General features: G+C 42.3%; 1 protein-coding gene across 1 annotated transcript in view; it reads right to left on the reverse strand.

Moving 5' to 3' along the window:
• Positions 1–24,306, reverse strand: part of Oca2 (OCA2 melanosomal transmembrane protein) — a 274,118-nt gene that overhangs the window by 116,188 nt on the left and 133,624 nt on the right. Inside the window, exon 19 of the mRNA XM_004872212.4 lies at positions 21,580–21,707. Coding sequence (XP_004872269.3) covers positions 21,580–21,707 — 128 coding nt within the window. The remainder of the gene's footprint in view (positions 1–21,579; positions 21,708–24,306) is intronic.

A 24,306-nucleotide genomic window follows, 5' to 3' on the forward strand; every position in this document is an offset into this window, starting at 1 on the left:
GGTGGAAGGCCCTGAAGAGCTGGACACAGCTGTCCCTTCCTCTTGCCGATGCCCACCTGGGTGTCAAGGAAGGCCCTGTGGGGCTGGGGACGCAGGCTCACAGCAAGTTCTGCCAGTGGGGAACGGGGTCCGGAGCGGCCCCCACCGGGGTCACGCAGAAAGCACGAAAAACCACACCACATCGTCACGTTTTGAAAGCTTGAAAGAAAAACTGAGGGTTTTTTCCTGTTTTTTAACAAAGAAAGACTTCCAAGAGAAATTAAAATACATGAAATGGCTTCTTTTTATGAAGCTTATACTATTTCATAACTTTCAGAACATTAAAATATATCAATGATTTGATTCAGTCGACAAATTATCAAGCTTGGAAAACTACATTTAAATGGAACTTATTCCAACCACAACTGTCAATTGACCAAATTTATTTTCTGGGTGATTTTCTTTTTCCCAAATTGAGTGTAAATGGAAGATTTTAAGAAATTTAATACCCAGAAAATCTCGAGAGCAGATGGCCTCGTTGAGGGGATAGTAAACGCTGTGCTCCCAAACGTCTCTGGAGCACTCTGCTTTGGGGACCCGGGCACACGGTCTCTCCTGGCCTTTGCTGTCCACCTCTGGGAAGTCCTACCTCACTGAGACAATGGCCAGTGCAGAGGGCCACCAAAGACACGGGGACCTTGAGTCTGGTGATCGAGGAACAGCCCTGGGCATGAGACCCACCGACCTGTCCCTGGGGGAGCCAGGTCTAAGGTGCAGGTCACCGTGGGGCAGGGCCTTCCCCTGCAGAGCCCGCTGCATGCTCAAGCCGACACAGACACGCTCACACACTTGTGCATGTCCCACAACAGCCAGCCTTCTCTTGAGCACCGGCTGCCCTCACTCCCTGTAAGCTTCTCCTCCAGCCACCGAGGTGGTGCACAGCTGGGGCCACCTGCCCTGTGCGTCGGGGTCTAGGGATGGGCTCCACCTCTGCTCTTCGGGAGAGACAGACAAGGCTGTGGGCTGAGCTCCTCCGCTCTATCTCAGAGGAGGATCCTGTCTGGAAACAAAGCCAACCAAAGGCCTGGCGTTAGTAGGGAGGGAAGGGCAACACCCCTGGCTTGACAACACCCTTCCAACCCTTGGTCCAGCTGAACCTGGAGCTCACCCCCGTCCCCTGGGCACCCAAAGAGTTCCTCCTGTTTACTACCAGTTGAGTTTCTCAGCAAGTACAATGACCCTCCGGCTCCCTGAGACACTGATGCTTCTTCAAAGAGGGTGTTTAGTTTAGATAACATTTTGAGGACATTACCAGTCCTCCTACCACCTTCCTTTTCATCTGGGTTCTTTCCCTTTGCTTCTTCCTGAAGGCAGCAGAAGCTGTCTCTGTGACCATTTGCAAATGCTGATAGCTAAGATCACAGCTTAGATGGGACAATGACCGCATGTTCATGCCAGCACCACTCCAGGGCCCACGCTCTGCCAGACTCAACCAGCACAGGTGACTCCGGTCCCTGCAGAAGCCCAGGAGGGAACCTGAATGGGGGCCAGCAGCAGTGTGGATACAGGAGAGGGACTCGGCCCCAGGGCAGGCCACCTTCCACCAGAGCCCTGACTGCAGTCCACACTGGACAGGCACACAGGGAGCTTCGCAGGCCTGCATCCCTCTCCTCCTCTAGTACAAATGTCCAGGACCCAGCACAGGCCGCAGAGCACGCAGAGGCCCGGCAGTCTCGTTCCCTGTGGGAACCTGCAGAGTCCGCTTTGTCCACCTGGGACCTTCTGGAGCAATGAGGGAGCCGCTGGCAATGAGGCCACCGACAGGGCCTTCAGCGGCTTCTCAGCAAGGAAGGAGACTAAGAGGGAGACAGGGGAGGGGTCCACAGCCCGGGGAGCCCAGACAGAGGCTCCCTCGGGCCCCGTGCCCTGCGTCTCCTCCTCTCCACTGCACTGCTGAGAGTGACGAAGATCCACGCAAGGCAGTTTGTAAAAAGCCTCCGCGGCAGTGTTGCTGGTGCAGTTAGAATGCAAGGCAGAATTCTGCACACGCCTCAACCACCAGTCCCCACTGTTTGCCAGCATAGGCGCTGAGGACCACGCGGCTGCTACCGTGTGCCCTAAGACCCCGTGTGGGGCCGAGGTGCCCGTGACTTTCCAGCCCTGTCACCCCATGAGCAGTAACTCCAGGGTTCTCGGATCCCCCGCACGGCTCCCGTTAAGCTCGAGGCTCAGAAAGTGTGGGCTGAGAGGCGAAGTGATGACTAAAGTAATTTCCAGTCCCAGTCTACTCTCCGAGAGGCACTGCCCATGGCTGAGTGAAGAACCCCTGAGGAGCTGGGGTCCCCGGAGCTTGCTCGAACTGCTTCCCTTGCAGCCTCCTGCCCCTCCGGGGATAGTCAGGGTCGGGACGGAGCGTGAGCCTCGTTCTTCGGGGTGGATCAGGTCTGGTAGTCTCAGAGACGGATTTTAAACCTGGAAAAAACTTGCATTGTCCTGGCTCGCTCTCTTGTGCTCAGGAATTAATTTTTAATATTTGCAGAGCGTTTCTTACAGGTGAGAATGTCTTCTCCTTTGAGAAAAACTTTTAGATGAATATTTCCTGCGACGGTCCTTGTAAACCACTTTTCTCTTTCCCATTAGAGTAACATACGGCACAGAAACTCAGCCTTTAATGAGGGGATTTCTAAAAAGCGGAGTACAGCTTGCTGTCGCTTTGGCAGGCGAACATTAACACGATGCATCCGCGGCCGCACTCTCGCCTCTCCTTATCCAGCACCCGGTGAGCCCTGTCCCGGCTCGGTTCTAGTCTTTCAGACTTTAGGCCTGCAGACGGTTCCTCCCAGGGCAACGCCACCGGACACCAGCTCACAGAGGGCCACAACTCCAGCCATAGTTTTCATCTTTCATTCTGAGACAGGATCTCGCTGAGTTGCCCAGGCTGGGCTGGAACTTGGAATCCACCAGCCTCAGCCTCCCAGAGTGCAGGGTGACACCACCTATCAGGCATGGTCTTTCAAGGAGGACACTGGAAGGCAAAGACAAGGGGAGCACTGCTGGCTGGGCCTCTCTGGGAGTGACGGCTCAGAAAGCTCTGCCAGAAGGGAGCTTCTGATGTCTCTCAGAGAGAGGAGCTGGCAGCAGGGGGCGGGGCTGCGCCCCATCCAGAAACAGGCAGGCTGGGAGCTGCTGTGCAGACCACGCAGGAAAAGCAAACTGAGAAGGGGGCTGCAGCAGCCTGGCTCCCAGGGAAAAGGCGACTCGGCCGAGCAGACTCGGCAGGTGGCCCGAGACACAAGGACCACCACCTCCCTGACCAGCAAGGTCCCTCGCTCACCGGCACGGAGTGGGCACAAGCCGCTGGCTGCGAGGACGGGCGGGCACACTGGGCTCCACCCTCACCTCCACCGGCCACCACAGCCCAGTGCCTGCGCACTGACGCACCGCGCTGCCCCCTTAGACACGGACGACCCAGGCGGCCGGAGCCAGTGGCCGCGGCTGAGGACTGCGCTCCCACAAGACGAAGCAAGGAGGGAAAAGGGAGACCTCACAGGGCCTAGGGCCTGACTTGTGTCTGACTCGGCCGGTCCCGCTAGGGATTCAGTTCCCGGGCCGCAGCTGCGAGTGGGGCCGGACGGGGTGTTGGGGTCCTGAGCGCCCACATTTTAAAAATGTGACGGAGCAGGAGTTCCGGAGGGCCGCCAGGGAACTGCAGGTGCCCGGGGAGAAAAGATCAATTTTGAAATTGGTGATTAAGGGGGCAAGAAAGAGGACGAAAAGGAAATCAAAGTGGGGTCCTGCAAGTCAAACCTCAAAGGACGGTGCTCAGGCTGTGCAGCAGAGGGCGCCGCTGAGCAGAAACCCCCCGGAAAAGCCGCGCTAAGGCCTTCCGGAGCAGAAAGAAGGGCGGGCGACTGCGACTGCGGAGGAGGGAATGCGAAAAGAACGGGAGCAGGCGCGCACTCCGCGATGAATTTAACGTCCTCACACACCCGGGCATCTACGAACCTCATCTTGACGTTAGACATTCAAAAGCAGAAAACAAACGGATAAATAAAAGGGAGAGAGATCATATTGACTGAACTCAGGGGTGAATCAAAAGTCAAAGTTTTCTCAGAAATGAGTGAAGAATTCACAAGATGCCCAAAGGACAACAGACTTAAAGAAAAATACAGTAGTCATTGAATAAAGGTAACAGAACAACCAAGAGAATAAAATTGAATAAATTAATAATTAAGGGACTCAGGCACAGGAGCAAAATGAGAGACAGCAAAGGAGCAGTGCGTGCTTCCTGGAGTCCCTACCGAAGAAAAGCAGAATACGAGAATGGAGCTTTAAAATCTCTGGCAACGTATTCTAGTAAAAGTATTAGATTTTAAGGAAGAAATAAAATCATCAGGGCTCCCTGGCAACAACAGAATCAGACTGTCATAGGCCTTTCAAAATCAGCATATAAAACAAGACAAAAAAGCAGCATCCCTGGGAGGGGGTGAAACAAAGCCTCACTACGTAGTCCAGGCTGGCCTTGAACTACAGTGATCCTCCTGCCTCAGCCTCCAAGTGCTGGGATTTCAGGTGTGTGCCACCACGCCTGGCCAAGAAGCATTTTTTAAAACAAGTCAATGAAAGAAAGTGTAAACCAGGGATTTAAATCCAGCCAAGCTGTTTTCCAAATATCAAGGCTATCAAGATTTTCAACACATGAGAACTTACTAGATTCAGTAACTATTAGCCCTTTCTGACAAATCATCTAGAGCTAGAAAATGTTTTTGTAAAGAGACTAAATATTTTACGGTCTTTGAACTACATAGTCTCTATACTCAAGTTCATCATTTTAACAAAAATGCAGTCATAAACAATGAATCCATTAAAAATTTACTTTCAAAAACAAACATTGGGTCAAATACTAAAAATAAATTATCAAAAAAGAACAAAGACTACATAGTGTAGAGAAACAAACATTCCAAGTGTGATTAAATACACATAATTCAATATTACATCTGAGTTAAGACTAAAATCATTAGTCACATCAGTAAAGGTGAAAGTGCTTAATTTCTACTAAAAGAAAGAGGCCTGGGACCAGCCTTGCACAAGGCCCTGGGCTCGGTCCACGGCACCACAAAAGAATGAAAATAAAAGATGTTTTTAACTTGGCGTGAAATAAGCTTCAACTCTAAGCTTCATATGAGAGATATGCCAGAGACAAGGTGATCTGAAAAGGCTTTTGTAAAGGAACAGACAAAAGTGGACAAACAGAAATGAAAAGGCAGGCATGGTGACCCTTCTATCGAAGTCCACACCACAGAGAAGGACATTTTAAACGGTGAAGGTCAGAATCTGCAACGGAGATGTGACACTAATAAATATTCATAAACAGCTGCCTTCATAAAGAAAAGATCAAAGTTTTAAAAACTGAAACCCAACAACAGAAAAACATAGTACTCTACATGCAATGTAAGACTATCACATGGACAGAAAGAAAGGAGGTTTTAAAAACTTGAACAACATGATCAGTAGACTAGACCTTATGAATTTATACTGAACTTTATGCTCTGAAAATAGAGGACATAAACTCTTCTGTAGTCCATAGCACTTCCCCACACACCCAGAGAGGTATCGGGATATTAGGTACGAAGGAAACAGCAGTAACTTCCATTAAATAAAAACATTTTTTAAAACAAAAATAAAAATTCTTTAGCCTCATTGCAGTTACTAACAAAATCAAAACCAGAATGGTCCTTCTACCTAGAAAGTTTAACATTTTCCATTAAAACAACTGTTAAGGGACTGAGGAAATAAAAACAAAAATTACAATATTTAATAATAACATTCCTGCAAATTGAAATCTCAGTGATGCATTTAAACCAATATTCAGAAGAAAATCATTGCACTAAATATATTAATAGAAATGTTTAAATAAGTTAAATTCCTAATTCTAAAAACTAGAAAAAGAACAGAATGACACGGAGAAATAATAATAAAAAAATGACATGGAGAATAGAAAAACAGTAGATTAAAAACCAAATCCTGGTTATAGTGGGATTTTTTAAAAAATAAACAAAATAAACAAATCACAGTCTAACTGATGAAAGAGGAAAAGAAGGCACAGGTATTCAAAATAAGAAAGCACAAGGAGGAAATAACCATTAAAACAAGAAACCTCTTAAATCACAAATGACTTATTTCAAGACCTCTGAAAATAAATTTTAAAATCCAACTGAAATGGATAGTTTTCTAAGAAAAACAGACCACTAGTATTTGCCTCTCTGATTGGAAAGCTGTCTAAACTGACCTATTTCTAAGAATAGGAAACTGTTGAAATAATTCACCCTCACCCAAACACAGCCCCAGACGTCTTCATAAGAAGAGTGTGAAACCCTCAAAGGTCAGATAGTCCCAGTGCACTATCAATTATTCCAGATCACTGAAAGTAAGCTGAAGTTTAACCTCTTTTTATGAAGCAAATGTAACACTGATACCTATATTAATCATGAAGAAGGATGACTTATTCCAGAATTCAAGGCTGGCACCACATTAAACAGTTCATTATTATCAGACACTCTACTAATAGATCTAAGAGGAAATAATATGACTATCTTCATAATGCCAGGGACGAAAACCTATAACAAAATTCAATACCCACCCATCATTATCACACTCGAGAAAATATGAATTTAAAGATACACTTTTTTTGAGACAGTGTACATTAAGTTGCTGAGTGACCCAGCTGGGCTCAAACTTTGTGATCCTCCTGCCTCAGCTTCCCAGGTTCTGGGATTATAGGTGTGCACCACAGTGCCCAGCAGAATGCTTCCTTACTGTGATAAAAGATGTATACAGCAAATCCTCAGCCAGTGTCTTACACAACAAGGAAATGCTAGAAACACTTCCACTGAGATCAGTGTGCGAAGGTTTCCAAGGCCATCCTTACATTTTGAGATTCGCTAGAATTCAGAGAGTGTGTAGTTGCACACCTAATATTAATTTACAAGGAGGCAGTAAGGACACCCAGCCAGATCATGGAGAGAGGCAGTGGTAGAGTCCATGTGGATAAATTTCCATCTAAGGTTTCCTCTACCTCCCCAACGAGGGCTCACAGAGCGCACGCTTGCCCTAGCCACAATTAACCAAAACCTATGTGAAAATGATCCTCAAACATGAAAAAAATGTTCCAACTCACTCATCATTAAAGAACTGCAAATTAAAACAGCACTGAGATACTATTTCTCACAAAATGACAAAGTGAAAAAATATGACATCGCATTCCATTGGGAAGATTGTAGGAAAAAGAACACTGCCTTATAATTCTATTGAGAATATAAATCAGAGTGACAGTAACAAAAACAGCATGGTATACCAAGGGTCAAAAACATACACAGGAGAAAAGACAGCCTCTTAAACAAATAGTGCTGGGTAATCTGGACATTTATATGTAGAAGATTGAAACTAGATCCCTAACTCTCACCCTGTACAAAAAATCAATTCAAGATGGATTAAAGACCTAAGTATAAAACCTGAAACTTTTGAAACTGCTGGAAGAAAACAGGGGAAACACTTAAAGTCACAGTCATAGTCAAAGACTTCCTGAATAGGACTCAAACAGTTCAGGAAATAACAGCAAGTATCAACAAATGGGATGATATCAAATTAACGTTTCTGTACAGAAAAGGAAACAACAGAGTAAAGAGACAGACTATAAAAGGGGAGAAAATCTTTGCCAGTTGATCGAGAATTAGTATCAAGAATATATAAAGAGGGCCAGGGATTTAGCTCAGTGGTTTCGTCGCCTGCTGTGCAAGCACAAGGACCCAAGTTCGATCCACAGTACCAAAAAAAAAAAAAAAGAATATATAAAGAACTCAAAAAAATTAATACCAAAAGACAAATAGCCCATTCAACAAATGGGCAAATAAATTGAACAGACATTTCTCAAAAGAAATACAAACATCTAGTAAATATATGAAATGATCTTCAACATCTTTAACAAATTAGAGGAATGCAAATCAAAACTACACCCTGTCTCACCACAGTCAGAATGGCTACCACCAAGACAAAAAGAAAAAAACAATAAATGCTCATGGGGGGGGGGGACCCTTCTACACCCCTGGTGGAAGATAAGAACAGGCACTATGAAAATCAGCATGGAGGTTCCTAAAAGAGTACTAAAATTAGAATTACCTTAAGACACAGCAATAGCACTCCTCAGTATATACCCAGAGGCATTAAAGTCAGCATGGTAGAGTGATACCTGCATACCCACATTTATTGCAGGACAATTCACGATGGCCAAGATAGGGAATCAGCCTAGGTGCCCATCAACAAATGAATGGATAAAGTATGGCATATGTACACAGTGGAATATTACTCAGCCACAAAAAAGCATGAAATTTTGTCATGTCCACAAAAATGGATGGATCTGGAGATCATCATGTTGAGCAAAATTGAGGAAAACAAATATCATGATTTCCCTAACATATAAAATCTTTTTCCAAAAATTACATGAAAGTAAAAGGGAGACTATTACTAGTCATGATAAAGGGAATAATGGGGGGGGTGTAAGGGAGGGTAAGGAGAAGATGGATATGACCAATCTATGTTATATGTATGTGTGAAAATACCACATTGAAACCCGTTATTTTATAAAGTTAATAAACACTAATAAAAATATGTTTCTTAAAGAATATAAACCAGTACAAGTCTTGAGAAGGAAGGTTTGGCAATGACTGGTAAAACATACATTCATTAGGTATTGTCCCAGTAATCTGACTTCCAGGAGTCTATCCTGAAGATACACCTCCAAAATACAAACATCCTGCAGCATAGGAGGTTATAAAGATGGGAAATGACCTACATGTCCTTACATAGGAAGGGAGTTGAGCAACTATACAACATTCACTGCATAGCCTACTACACAACTACAAAAACAATGAGGAATGTCTATGGGAACTGATTAGGGATGATTTCTGAGACTTACTGCTGAGTTTTTTTAAGTGAAATATCATCTATATTATGCTGCCCTTCCCATGAGAAAGGGATACAAAACTCAAACTTATCTGTATCTACTTACTTGCATAAAAGAAATACAGGGAGGATAAACCAGAAACTAAATAGGAATTACTTACAGGATAGAGCTGGGAAGGTAGAAAGATGAGAGAATGAGGACAGGATAACATGCGTGGAGAGGAATGGCACTTCTTGTCACACACACATCTACATGGCCTTGACTCCTAGGACCATGGCCACGTTTCAAACACCTCCACACTCCAGCAGCATCACGCACAAGCAGCACAAACACATGAGAGAGCAGGGAGGAGACAGTGATCATCCTAAGAAATGGGAAGCAGGTCGCCAGTCGCGTGGAAAACATCGAATCAGCCCGCGCCCCGGCAGCAATCCACTGGATACCCTCCACCCCCGCTTCATTGGCCTCTTCTCTGTACAGCCACCTGGTTCCACACTACAAAGACACAGAGGACACTGGACCACCAGACCACTGTACTGGAGCTAATCAAGTTCTCAGTATTTAAAGAATTCCTGCCCAGAGGAAGGGGCTTCTGAGCTGCCGTCACACTGCTCCTAGTCCAGAGGAAGGGGCTGCCCGGCCACCATCCCTACCACCGCTCCCGGCCCTTCCAACCTCTCCCAGCTCAGAGGAGGTGAGCCGTGTGGGTGCCAATAGCAACCCCCCCACCTCCCCAGTCAAAATGAGAAAACACGTAAATAAGTCTCAAAACCAGACTTCCAGATCACCAACACCAACCCCAAAGGGAAATGAAATGGAACACTCTGATACTCAACTACCTGGACACACTGAACTGGCAGCAAAAGGGGATCTGGAAAAAATGAAATCAGAAATAATTTCTCAGATAACAGGAGAAAATGTGCTCCTAGTGCAAGACATGATTAATAAATCTAGAGAGAAGCTCAGGAACATGATGGAATCCCAACATAGGAAACAAATGGAATACATAAAACAGATGCAAAGAGATTTCCAGGAGATGAAAATCTCCACTGAAAGTCTACACAGCAGAATGAGCCAATGTGAGGACAGAATTTCAGATATAGAAGATAAGATTGCAATTAGTGATCAGGAAAAGAAAAATTGTTTCAAAATTATAAAGGAACATGAGAAATCAATCCAGCAGCTGCTAGGTGATGCAAAGAAGAATAACATAAGACTGATTTGAGTCAATGAAGAAACAGGAGAGAGTACAGATGACATAAAAAAACTCTTCATGGAAGTAATGGCAGAAAACTTCCCAAGCAGGGGAAAAGAAATTGACATACAGATAAGAGAGCCATATAGGATTCCAAATAGCCTTGATCAAAAAACTCTACACATAGGCATATAATTGTTAAGATTCCAGAAACTCAACAGAAGAACAAAGTTCTACAAGCAGTTAGAGAAAAGAAACAAATCACATACAAAGGAAAGCCCATCAGAATCACAGAAGACTTCTCAACACAAACCAGCAAGGCAAGAAGAGCTTGGAGTGACATATTCCAAGTCCTAAAAGAAAACAGCCTCCAACCCAGATTGATGTACCCTGCAAAAATATCTTTCAAAATGGATGGAGAAATAAGATACTTTCATGACAAAGAGCACCTTAGGAACTTCGTGAATACCAAACCAGCACTCCAAAGAATTTTACACAATATCCTAGGAACAGACATTGAGGATCACAACCCCAGGAAGCAAAGCAGAATGAACCCATTTGGCATGACAAGAAATTAAATGTAAAGGGGGAGAACCCAACAAAAAGAAAAACTCATGGCAATGACAAGTCAATACGTTTCAGTTATAACCATCAACGTTAATGGTCTCAATTCACCAATCAAAAGAAATAGACTGGCAGAATGGGTCAAGAAGCAAAATGCAACAATATGTTGCATACAAGAAACACATTTAATTCAAAAGGAAACTCATAGGCTGAAAGTTAAAGGGTGGAAAACAATACTCCATGAGACAGGAACTCGATAAAAAGCAGGAGTAGCTATCCTCTTTGCAGATCAAGTAGATTTCAAACCAACACTGATTAAGAGAGATGAAGAAGGACACTACATCCTTGTAAAGGGAACAATCCAAGAGGAGGAGATGACAATCATAAATATCTATGCACCAAACACTAGTGCGCCCAACTATATAAAAAACGGACATGAAAAGTCATATATGCACTAATACAATTGTAGTGGGGGACCTCAACACCCCACTGTCACAAATAGATAGATCAACTAGACTAAAAATAAGTAATGAAATACTAAAACTCAATCAAACTCTTGAACAAATGAACTTAACAGATGTTTACAGAGTCTTCCAACTCACAAAATCAGAATACACATTCTTCTCAGCTGCACATGGGTCATTCTCCAAAATAGACCATATACTCACACATAGAACATGTTTAAGCAAGTGCAAAGGAATTGAAGTTATTCCCTGTATATTATCAGACCATAGTGTGATGAAATTGGAGATCAATAGCAAAAGAAACTCAAAAAATTTCATAAACATGTGGAAATTGAACAACACATTTCTGAATAACCAATGAGTTATAGAGGAAATTAAAGAAGAAATCAGACAGTTCCTTCAATTAAATGACAATACAACATATCGGAATCTATGGGACACAATGAAAGCAGTCTTATGAGGGAAATTCATAGCAGTGAATACGTATATTAGGAAAACAGAATCAGCCCAATTAAACAACCTGATGCTGAACCTCAAGCTTCCAGAAAAAGAAGAGCAGGACAACCCCAAAGCTCATACAAGGGAGGAAATTATAAAGATTAGAGGAGAAATCAATTCAATGGAGACTAAGAGAACGATACAAAAAATCAATGAAGCCAAGAGTTGGTTCTTCGAAAGAATCAACAAAATTGACAAACCTTTAGCCAACCTTGTCAGAAAAAGGAAAGAAAAGGCCCAAATCCATGCAATTAGGAATGAAAAGGGTGAAATTACAACAGACCCAGCAGAAATACAGAGGATCATCAATACCTACTTCAAGAACCTATACACCAATAAGATGGACAACACAGAATAAATGGACAGACTCCTAGATACATATGAATTACCAAAATTGAACGGAGAAGACCTAAAAATTCTAAACAACCCAATATCAACCAATGAAATTGAAAACGTAATTAAAAACTTATCAACTAAGAAAAGCCTGGGCCCTGATGGCTTCACTGCTGAATTCTACAAGACATTTAGAGAGGAACTGCTGCCACTACTCTTTAAACTCTTCAATGAAATTGAAAGGGAAGCAATACTCCCAAATTCATTCCTGGAAGCAAGCATCACTTTGATCCCCAAAGCAGAGAAAGACCCAACTGAAAAGGAGAACTATAGGCCAATCTCACTAATGAACATAGATGCAAAAATCCTTAATAAGATACTGGCAAACAAAATGCAGAAGATCAGCAAGAAGATCATACACACTGATCAAGTGGGACTCATCCCAGGGATGCAGGGATGATTCAATATACGAAAATCAATCAATGTAATACACTATATCAATAGAGCCAAGGACAAAAACCATATGATTATCTCCATAGACACAGAAAAAGCACTTAACAAAATCCAACATGCATTTATGATAAAAACCCTATAAAAAATTGGAATAGATGGTCTCTACCTCAATCTGATAAAAGCCATCTATGAAAAATCAACAGCCAATATCATACTAAATGGTCAAAACCTGAAATCCTTCACATTAAAATCAGGAACAAGACAAGGATGTCCACTATCACCACTCTTGTTCAATATAGTTCTGGAAACATTAGCCATGGCAATTAGACAAGAGAAAGAAATAAAAGGAATAAAGATCGGAAATGAAGAAGTCAAATTGTCATTATTTGCAAATGACATGATACTCTATATAGAAGACCCCAAGAACTCCACCAAAAGTCTTCTAGACTTAATAACCAAATTCAGTCAAGTAGCTGGTTACAAGGTCAACACACAAAAATCAATAGCTTTCCTCTACACCAATGACAGACTCACTGAGAGAGAAATAGGGCAAACAATTCCTTTCACAATAGCATCCAAAAAACTGAATACCTAGGAATCAGCCTAACGAAAGAAATAAAAGACCACTTCTCTGAAAACTATAGCACTCTGAAAAAAGAGATTGAAGATGCTATCAGAAAATGGACAGACATCCCCTGGTCCTGGGTAGGAAGGATTAATATAGTGAAAATGGCCATACTTCCAAAACTGCTATATAGAGTTAATGCAATTCCAATTGAGATCCCAGCAGCATACTTCACAGACCTTGAGAAAACAATCCAAAAATTCATTTGGAATAACAAGAGACCCAGAATAGCAAAAGCAATTCTAGGTAACAGCAACATGGCAGGGGGAATCACAATCCCCAACCTGCAACTCTACTACAAAGGTACTGTGATAAAAACAGCATGGTACTGGCAAAGAAACAGACCTGAGGACCAGTGGAACAGATTAGAAGATGCAGAAACAAAGCCAGACACATTCAGCCATCTCATCTTCGATAAAGGAGCCAAACACCCTCACTGGAGGAAAGATAGCCTCTTTAATAAATGGTGCTGGAAAAATTGGGCTTCAACTTGCCAAAGATTAAAACTAGACCTATATCTCTCACCATGCACTAAACTAAAATAGAAATGGATTAAAGATCTAAATATTAAAATAGAAACTCTGAACCAGTTGGAACAGAGGTTAGGTAGAACTCTTGAAGACATTGGTGTAGGAAAAGATTTTATGAACAAAACCTCAGGTGCCCGTGAACTAGCACAAACAATCAACAAGTGGGATCTCTTCTTATTAAAAAGGCTTCTGCACAGCAAGAGAAACCACCAGCAGTGTGAAGAGACAACCCACAATGTGGGAAAAAATCTTCACCTGCTCTTCCTCAGACAAAGGTCTACTATCTCGAATCTATAAAGAACTTAAAAAGATCAGACCTCCCAAATTTAAAGACACAATCCAAAAATGGGCATCTGAAATGAACAGACATTTCTCACACAAAGAAGTAGAAATAGCAAATAAATACATGAAAAAATGCTCAACATCACTGGTCATTCGAGAGATGCAAATGAAAACAACGCTGAGATTCCACTTCACTTCAGAAAGAATGCGTGCTATCATGAAATCAACCAGTAACCAATGCTGGCGGGGCTGTGGGGAAAGAGGAAGCCTGCTCCACTGCTGGTGGGAGTGTAGACTGATGCAACCACTGTGGAAATCAGTATGGAGATACCTCAAAGAACTAGGACTGGAAGCCCCATTTGACCCCACTATTCCACTGCTGGGGATCTTCCCCAAAGAATTAAAAGAATCATACCACAGGGATATATGTGAACCCATGTTCATAGCAGCACAGTTTGTGATAGCTAAAACTTGGAAACAGCCCAAATGCCCATCAACTGGAGACTGGATAAAGAAAATGTGGTTTTTTTATAAAATGGAGTACTACTCAGCCATAAAAAATGAGAAATTAGAGACATTTATAGCTAAGTGGATGCACATTGAGGCGATACTCTTAAGTGAAATAAATAGGACACACATGTGTAAATACCAAATAGTTTCTCTGGTGTGAGAAACTGAAACTGTAAATAAGGACTAAAATGTATAATAGGTAATGTGAAATAGGAAGAAAAAGGGCAAAGGGGAAGGAAGTGGGAGGGCTAGGGGAAAGGATAGAAGGGAATGGGATTAATATGAGAAAATGGAAAAATAGGAACAAAATCTTTGTAAATAAGGAGGACTGGAGGGGTTGAAGGGAGGGCTGGGCAAGGGTGAAAAGTAAGAACCAAGAGAGACTATGTAAAGGTGCAAATTTCCAATGAGGAATGTCATTATATTGTATACCTAAAATGTACCAATGATTAGAATGAATAATCGATAGTGCAAAATAGGAAGAAAAGGTCCAAAGGGGTAGGGGCAGTGGGAGGGGCAGGGGAAAGGAAAGAAGGGAAAGGAAAAATAATGAGAAATGGAAAAAATGGAAATAAAGTCTTTGTCAATAAGGAAGGGTGGAGGGGGTGAAGCGAGGGCTAGGAATGGGGAAAAAATAAGAACCAAGATGCATTATATAAAGGTACAATTCCCAATGAGAAATGTAATTGTGTTGTATGCCGGAAATGTACCAATAAAAGAATTAAAAAAAAAAAAAGAAATGGGAAGCAGTATTTTGACAGGCTACTAGAATGCTAAAGACAGATAGAACTGTGGACAAATACTGTAACTGAGTGAATAAATATTTCCACACCAGCACACAGGTTAGCAGTTCTGTGAATGTGCTAAGATTGAACAAACAAGTGAGTATATACTATAGCAACAGGAGCAAGAGGAGAGCCTTGGGTGTTGGACTAGAATCCAAGGAATGAGTATGAGCTCCCAGTGTTCAACATGTACACAGACAGACGTGAGAACACACGTGGGTGTGTGGGTGTGAAAGCATTTGTGCACACACATGCTCAGCTATGCTCACCAAGCAGGCCTAAAATCAGTGACGCTGAACTTGCAACATACACACCGAACACCAGACCTTGGCCTCTAAATACAGTGAGAACTCCTTGGCGATGTAGTTGATTCCAGGGCAAGGGAAGGTAGGATTCAAAATGAATCAGGAAAGTTTTGTGATGCCAGAAAATGAGACGTTTGAAAACTAGTGAGGATGTCTCAAAAGGATACCAGACTCAGAAGAGCCGTGGAGCTCATCCCAGTGGCCAAGAGTGGAACAACTGGAGCAAAAATAAGGAACTGATAACCTTGGGTTAGAACCCCTGAAAAAGAAACATCCACAAGCTCTTACTAATGTAACAAAAAAACAGACAGACAGACAGACAGACAAGAGAAGGGCAGCTCTTTGTTTCAGAGTACCTCCGTTAGCAAGCATAGAAAGAATAGGGTACCACGAAATCACCACCAGGCAAACACAGCTAGTCTGGCCTCAGTAGTCAGTGAAATAGCTTCATGGGCCTGAATGTGTCCAGCTTCATCCCAGCATAGAGCCCTTCTGAGCCCCATGGTGCTTCAGCAGGAGGCGTGTTTCAGAGCAACGTGAGCAGCATGAGAAACATGAGAAACAGAGCAGTGAGGAACAACAGGGATTGGGTCCAAATGCACGCTGGAGAGCTCAGGGCTGTGTCCGGGAAATGATCGGGAACCCTTCATAATCTGAGTGGGGCCAGAGAAAGGTATGAAACAAGGGGCCAAGGCACCAAGGTGGGGTGAGCCAGGCAGGAGGGAAGGGAGCTGGGGGTGTGAGGTTGTGTGTTCGAGTCTCGCCCGGGACCTCTGTGTCTAGCACCGCACACCCCACTGGGCTCACAGTGGACAGGTTGAACACGAATAGATTAAACCAAGCTTAAAATGAAAATTACCAATAAAAAGCAATAACAGAAGGAAGCAGTTTTTGAGTGTCGGCCTTGAACCCCAGATTGGGCTCAGTACATTAAATATCTGGAATGGTTGGTTCTTCTCAAGCAACATTTTGTGACTGGTATTAACAAACCTCTTCTAAGGGTGAGGAAAACTGATGTTGAGAGGTATCGAGAAACCTGCCTAAAGTTTCATGACCGGGCACAGACAAAGCTGAGAACTGAACACTGGTCTCTGATGTTAAAGCTGACACTTCAGTCACTGGGCTCCCTGAACGGAAAGTCACCCAGGACCTGGCATTGCTCCCGGATCCCCCACGACACCCACGAGAGTCCTCACCCTTCCCACCAGTGTGCCAGGGGCTGGATCCATGGCACTGAGGTCTGGCGGAGGCTGAGGATGTTAAGGCAACATGAGGACCAGCTCTGGAAGGACGGGAGTATTTGGGAATTAAATAACGGCGATGAAAGCACCGAGTCCTCACTGGCTAACGGTGCTTTTCCTATGTGAGGAAGGATGGCCACAGCGTCTTGTCCAAGCAACTGCCCTGCGTCAGGGTCCTGCAGAGTGGGTGCTGTGCCTGCACGCTGTGCTGGGAAGGCAACATCTGAACTGGCTTCTTCAGGGGACACTTCAGGAGATGCGGTCAATGAAGACTATTCAGGACTTCCTGTAAAGCACAGCTCCTCCAATGCTTAACGCAGCCTTCGAACTGCAGTCACAGTAAGTTCAGCTGCCTGCTGGTTTTCACGACTGCTGATAGGTGTTGAGAACAGGGCAGTCATTAGGACGGGCTTCCGTATTCTGCCCAAAACAACACCTATTCAGAATTTGCTTTAATTATCAAAAAGTAGAAACCTTCCTGGGCTGGTTTTGTTGACATTAATTTCAGGCACAAATGAAATTTCTATCTCTTTTTCTGGGGAAACTATATCCCTATAATTGCCAGAGGTTTTTTAAATCAATATTACTAAATTACACAAAATAATATTCTGGCTTACTAAGATGAATATAATCAATGCTCCATGTAGCTCTACTATTGGCTACAGATAGGAAACACGTAGACAGATTGTCCCAATGTAATGCTTACACGCAGAAACTCCCTGACCTTTATCACTAGGATTCTGCAGGATAGTAATGAATATAAAGAGAAGAAACAGATATAATCAGCCTTTCCTGGTGTCAAGGTAACTAAATCAATATGCCTACTTCGGCTCCTCTAATTGTGTAGGTTAGTACAGATAAAAGAGAAAAACATTAAGAAGTAATTGGAGAGAATTAAATGAGCTATAAAGAAGATACCTGTATACAGAAAAAAATAAAGAGCTCGGAAGTCTAAAGTGATCTAGAAATACATTAAAGATCCAAGAACATGGACATCATGCAGCTCTCCTCAAAATGCTATTCCTGCTCTCACACCCACCTTCTACGAAGAGGTGGTGGCCCTAGGCAGTGAGGAAGGACAGGCCTGGGCCAGGAGACCACGCAGCTGCTGGAACAGACACTGAGTACTCTGCCAACTTGGGAGAAATATAAAACCAAAATGAACATCAGGAGGAGTTACCCAGACAACGTATATAAGCACTCACAGACAGGAAGAAAAGTGCTGGAAACATCACTGCATTTCTGAAACATTCCAATTTTAAAGACCCAAGATGATCGATTCTATTCTGATGTGGACCACTTTTTTGTGATAGAGCAGGATAAATAAACTTTAAAGTGCCCCTCAAGGAAAACACAGCTGCTGAAATAATTCATGTTGCTTCGGAATTATTACTAGCTTTTGAAAATCACCAAACGTGGACCTTAGAAGGAAAAACAAAGAAACAAACAAGAAGAAATGTGGAGAACTGGACTTCGAAATGAACAAAGGAGGAGGAGCTCTGCAACCCTACTTTCCCAACAAAACAACCATGATTGGTTTCTTAGGAAAAGAGAGGGAGAGAGCAAAGATTATTTTTAAAAATAAAACCCTCTGGAAATTTTCCTAAGGATGTACAGCCAGTAAACGACATTAATTCAGGAGGTCTATCAAATCTTGGTCAGAAGAATGAGTTCATGGCCCTTGAGCTACAAGCCATTCCTTCTTCCCCACCGGCCTGCCCAGAGAGTCAGGACCCCCTCCCCCGCCTCATCGTCAAGACTACCATGCTTCTGGGAGTTCAGGCTTTGGCACCAGTGCAGAGCCCGGCTCAAGGAGGTTAGCCAGAAATCACGGCAGCTCTGCTCCTCACCAGCTACCCCTCATAAGGTGTAAGTTTTACCCGTGGGAGGTCACCCCAAGAATGCTGGGGGCCCGACTGCCCTCACCCTGGCTGTTGTAGTGAGCGGGAAGAACGACTCCTGAGCAAACAGTGCTGCCTGCAGCGAGCTGACCTGACAATGAGCCACTCGCAGCTCGTACTCCATCCCACACCTAACACACATCTGAGGTGGCGGGCACGTCCTCCTGCACTGTCCTTTGTTCTCAGGAAGTCTGTATCCTCAAGATGACCCAGTCCCTACTTTCCTGCTGTATGCAAATGAGATAAACTCCAGTGTACTTTTCTATCCAATCATGTAAACTAAGTGTAACTGCCTCAACCAGTGAACTGAGGTTAAGTGCCTTGCTTCTGTATCCCCACCCCTCTTCCCTTGATCCATGTAAACCCTGTTCACTGCTAGCTCCAGGCCGATCACTTTGTGGAGAAACCCCCAATCAGCATGCATAATAAAGCTGTACACTTGCCTCCAACCTCCGAGTGTGTTCTCGATTCTTCTTGGCCTGATCCTGCTAAACCACTAAGAGCTCCCATACTGTGGACTGCAAGTCTGCCACCACAGTAGGGTGGAGAGAAGGAAGCGAAAGAGTAAAGACTGCTCCTCCCACCAGGGAACCTGCTCGTTAAAAAAATGAGCAAAAGACTGACAGGTGCCTCACTGAAGAAGCTGCACCAAATAAGCAAATAAACATATGAAAAGATGCTCAGGGGAATTGAACTCAAAGGAACTGAAAACTTATGTCCACAGAAAAACTTGCACATGTATGTTTATAGTAGCTGAAATTGTCAAAACTGGAAAGCAACCAACATGCCCTTCAGTAGATGAGTGGAGGAATGAATGGGGGATATCCAGACAGTGGAATATCATTCATTACTGAAAAAATGAGCTGCTAACTACGAGAAGACAAGGAAGATGCTTGAATACATATTTCTAAGTAAAGAACCCAATCTGCAAAGGGTATGGACTGTATAATTTCAACTCTAGGACACTTTGGAAAGTCTAAAACTATGGATACAGTAAAAAGATCAGTGATTGCCAAGGGTTGGGAAGAGGGAAGGATAAATAGGCGGGACACACGGCATTTGTAGGAGAGGAAGTCCATTCTGTATTGGACGCTGTAACGGTGGGGGCGTCCCTTTACACACGCGTCAAACCCATTGAACATTTTCCATAGGATGCATAGCCATACACGTGAACCCTAGCGTAAACTGCAGGCTTTTGGTGATGAAATGTCCACGTAAGTCCATCAGTTTTAAGAAATGTGCCACTCTGGTGGGTAATGTAGATAATAGGAGGGGTTATGCATGTATAACGGTCGGGCGTACAGGAAAACTCTGTTCTTCCTTTTATTGTGAGCTTATAGAAGTTCTTAAAAGAATTAAGTCTTGAAACAAAAGATCAGTCAGTTAGGAAATTATTGGACCCTAACAGCTAAGTGCAATAGTAACAGAGAAAAACACCTTAACAGAGAATTCAAGGAAAGACACAATCAAAGATAATTTTTTAAAATAGAAAAAATGTTGATGTAAATACTACCTTCTCAGTATTTACATCAAAGATAAATTGAATAAATATACCAATTAGGTATATAGGCAGATATCCACTCAGTGAATATTTTAAAAATTTGATCCAACTACATGTTTTCTATGAGAGATTACTGCTGTCATATTAGATTGAAAGACTCAAATAGGTTGAAAGTAAAAGTATGAGGAAAGATATGCTATGCAAAAAGTACACAAAAAGAAACAACCAAAAAAGCCACTGGAATGGCTATTATAGTAAAAACAAAATTACTGTATTAGGAAAACTACACACTGAACTCCAAGAGTTAGAGGTTGCAATACCTCACTGTCAATAACTGATAAAACAATTAGAATATCAGTGATGCACAGGACTTAAATACATTAACGAGCATAGCATACAGCAGTTATATAACATTCCACCAAACAACAGCAGGACACACATAATTTCCAAGCCCAAGTAAACAGACTAAATATGTAGTGACCATAAAACAAGTCTCAATAAAATTAAAAGAATTGAAATCATGCAAAGTATGCCCTGTGAGTACAACAGAATCAAGTTAAAAATAAAAACAGAAACAAACATAGGCAATTCCCAAATATTTGAAACTTTAATCTATGAATAAAAAAGAAATACATAGAAGCTTTAAATAATCTATGACTAAAAAAGAAATTACATTGAAAATTAGGAAATAAGAAATTACATTAGAAAATTAGGAAATATTTTAACTTAAAGAAAATGAAGTTATAATACATGCCAAACACAAGGAAAGCAAAGAAGCAATGCTTGGGACATGAGCTTTGGGGAGCAGTATTTTTCTGCGTTAGTAAAACTCTGTGTTTGAGTGAGGTACAAGTTTATAAGTGAAGTATCAAGATTAGAATGTACAGTTGCAGTAGCAACTGTAACTGAAACAGTACATATTCTTCACTCTTCTATGATGTAGGCTTTTCCATGATACCATGGCCGTATTCACTCAAGTGTTACACACAATGAAGTAAGTTATCAAGGTAATACTAGGCTCTAAACAAAATAACAAGTTATTTTCCTGCAAACCCACTTGGAGCAAGTTCTACTGACATATAATAATTGAACACATTAATGAAGGACAGTATGATAACTTGATACATGTATACAATGTGTCATGTTCAAATCAGAGTAATCAGCATTTCCATGCTTCAGTTTCCTTCACAGAAAATAAAATTAGAACAATTTTACAAGCCACAAAGATAAAGCAAGAAAAAAACAGCAACCCAATAAATAGTTTTATCAGAAATATTTAGATGGCTGAAGTAAAAGTTGGTTAACATGTAATAGTCCAATCACAACCTCCATTATTTTCTACTTAGTGAATATACAGAAAGTCTTACAGACTTAGGCCTTCTTCATTCACCAAATAAAATACAAAATATAAAACTCAGATAAGAGATCAGATTGTAGAAGTTCTAAAATCTTACCTCCATCAGAACAAAGAGTGCTGCAAAGAACAGAAGGGTTGCCCATTCCACTCTGTGTAGAATTATCTCAAAATCATGGACTTCAGCTAAAATCAGTAACCAGATGGCACCCAGAATAGCAATCCATCCTGAAATATAAGTAATATACATACAGATATAGTTTGTTAACACACCAATTAATTTTTGTTCTCTGATTTATTCTTTAGTGGGCAGAACTGACACACTGCAAGCTGCATATGTGTAAAATGTACAATTTCTATTTTGACTTACACGAATGTTCATGGGACCAACGCTTTGATCCAGACCATGAGCACATTCACCACCCCAGAAGTTCGTGTGTGCCGTGCTAGGGTCTGTCTAGCCCTTGTCATCTCACAGCCCCGGTAAGCACCCATCTCCTCTGTCACTATAGACTTCTTTCCATTTTCTACATCCCCTAGAAGTATAGATCCTCAATTAATCACATAGTATGGATTTTTTGTCTGACTGTTTCTCAATGGACAGATCAACAAGACAGGAACATCAACATTCAGCATAATTAGTTTAAGATTCCTCAGTGTTGGTATGTGGGTCAATAGCTTGTTATTTTCCACTGCTCAGCAGTACACCACTTCATGGCTATGCCACGATGTACGTAGGGTTCACCCACTGGGGGACATGTGAGTTATGCTGCTGTGTGGTGTTACAAATGAACACACGATGAGCTTTCATTCACAGCTGCTTGTAAATGCATATGTGTTCAGTCCCCTTCAGGGAATATGTAACAATGGGATGGCTGGATCACATGATTGGCTAATATTATGAAGCATTTATGTTTTTAAAAACTATAAAATTGCACTACAAAATCATTTTACAATCCCACCAACAGTGCCTGAGAATTCCAGTTCCTCTACATTTTCAGCAAGACATGATAGGTCTTTAGGTCTTTTTTACTTTAGAGACTCCAATGGGTGTGAGATGGTGTTTATTACAGTTTTAAGTCACATTTCTCTAATGAGTCACCATACTGAGCGTCTTCTCATGTACTTATTCCACCCATATATCTTCTTTCATGAAGTTTTTGTTTAAATTGCTCATTTTTTAGCAGAGCAAATGAATCCCAAAATAAGCAGAAGAAAAGAAATAATAAAGATTGAAGCAGGAATCAATGAACAGAAAATGGAAAGATATTAGGGAAAAGCAATAATATGAAAAGCTGGCTCTTTGAGAAAAGTAGCAACATTGATAAACTTTTAACCAATCTGAATAGGACATGAAGTGAGAAAACAAAAGTGCCGATATCAAGAATAAGATCAATGAGATGACTATAGATTTCTCTAGATTTTAAAAAGTGCATTAGTTTTCTGCAGCTCCCTTAACAAAGAAACACAGTGGCTTAACACAATGCCTATTTGTTAGGCCAAAGTTTTCATGGGTCAGAAGTATGATGGGTTTAGAGTTGGGTGTCTGAAGTCTCATAAAGCCAAAGTCATGGTCTGAAAGAAAGGAGGAAGAAGTTGGGTTTGGAGAGAGCATTGCTGTTGCAGGTGGGGAGTGGATCAGGAGACCTGAACAGCAGGCAAAGATGCTGGGACCTCATTCTGAAGACAGAAGCAAAGGAGCCCGCCCGGCTGGTTTCTTCTAGGGTGTTGGCTTCACTGGCCTGACTCGATTACTTGTCTTTGAACTCTGCAGAGCACCTCCCACTGTACAGAAGATAGGCACACTGAATCTTTTTTATTATTATTAATTTTATTGGTTCATTTTAGGTATCAAATATAGTTACATTCATCATTGGGTGCTTGTACCTGAACATGATGCATCTTTGTTCTTATTTTTTCCCCTTCCCCTGCCCTCCCTTCACCCCCTCCACCCTTCCCTATTTACAAAGGCTTTGTTTCCATTTTTTCCTTTTCTCATATTTTTTTCCTTTCCCTTCTTCCCTTTCCTCCACTCCTCCCACTTCCTCTTCCCCTTTAGACCTCCTCTTCCTATTTCACATTATCTGTTATACATTTTGATCCTTATTTACACTTTCAGTTTCTCACACCAGAGAAACTATTTGGTATTTACACATGTGTGTCCTATTTATTTCACTTAAGAGTATGACCTCAATGTGCATCCATTTAGCTATAAATGTCTCTAGTTTCACATTCTTTATGGCTGAGTAGTACTCCACTTTATTTTTTTTAAATCACCTCTTCTTTATCCAGTCTCCAGTTGATGTGCACTTGGGCTGTTTCCAAGCTTTAGCTATTACACACTGGGCACACTGAATCTTGATTCCTTGATTACCCCCCTAAAGTCAGATCATCACAGCTTTCTTTTCTTTTTTTAATTCTTGACACACACAAAAATTGCATGAGTGCACTTTCCCTGGATTATGCTTTTCTACAATCAGAAAGGCTTTCCTCTGTTTGCTCTGCCACATGGCAATAGGAATCTCTCTCCCTAAAAGTCAAAACATCAGTTATTTTCCACGAAACGCTGGATGTCCTCTAGAACTCTGTACTGCTTTCTTTTCTCTCATCACTGCTGGAGGTCCTGGATTTTCACTCATCTAAAAGCCCAGCACACAGCACTCAGGAGTCCACGCTCAGAACAGGCTCTCTCTTCACAGAGCTTCGTCCTGTCAGGAAAACTCCCTGCAGCCACCTACCTGGTGTCGAAGGTGCCCTGCCCCTGAAAAAACTGTTTCTCCCTTAATGTTAAACACACTGCCTGCAGAGCGGGCTGCATTAGTCAGCT

The sequence above is a fragment of the Heterocephalus glaber genome, unplaced genomic scaffold (assembly GCF_053883595.1).
Source record: "Heterocephalus glaber isolate CG9 unplaced genomic scaffold, H.glaber_assembly_v1.0 deba00001111, whole genome shotgun sequence".
In the NCBI taxonomy this organism is placed as follows: Eukaryota; Metazoa; Chordata; class Mammalia; order Rodentia; family Bathyergidae; genus Heterocephalus; species Heterocephalus glaber.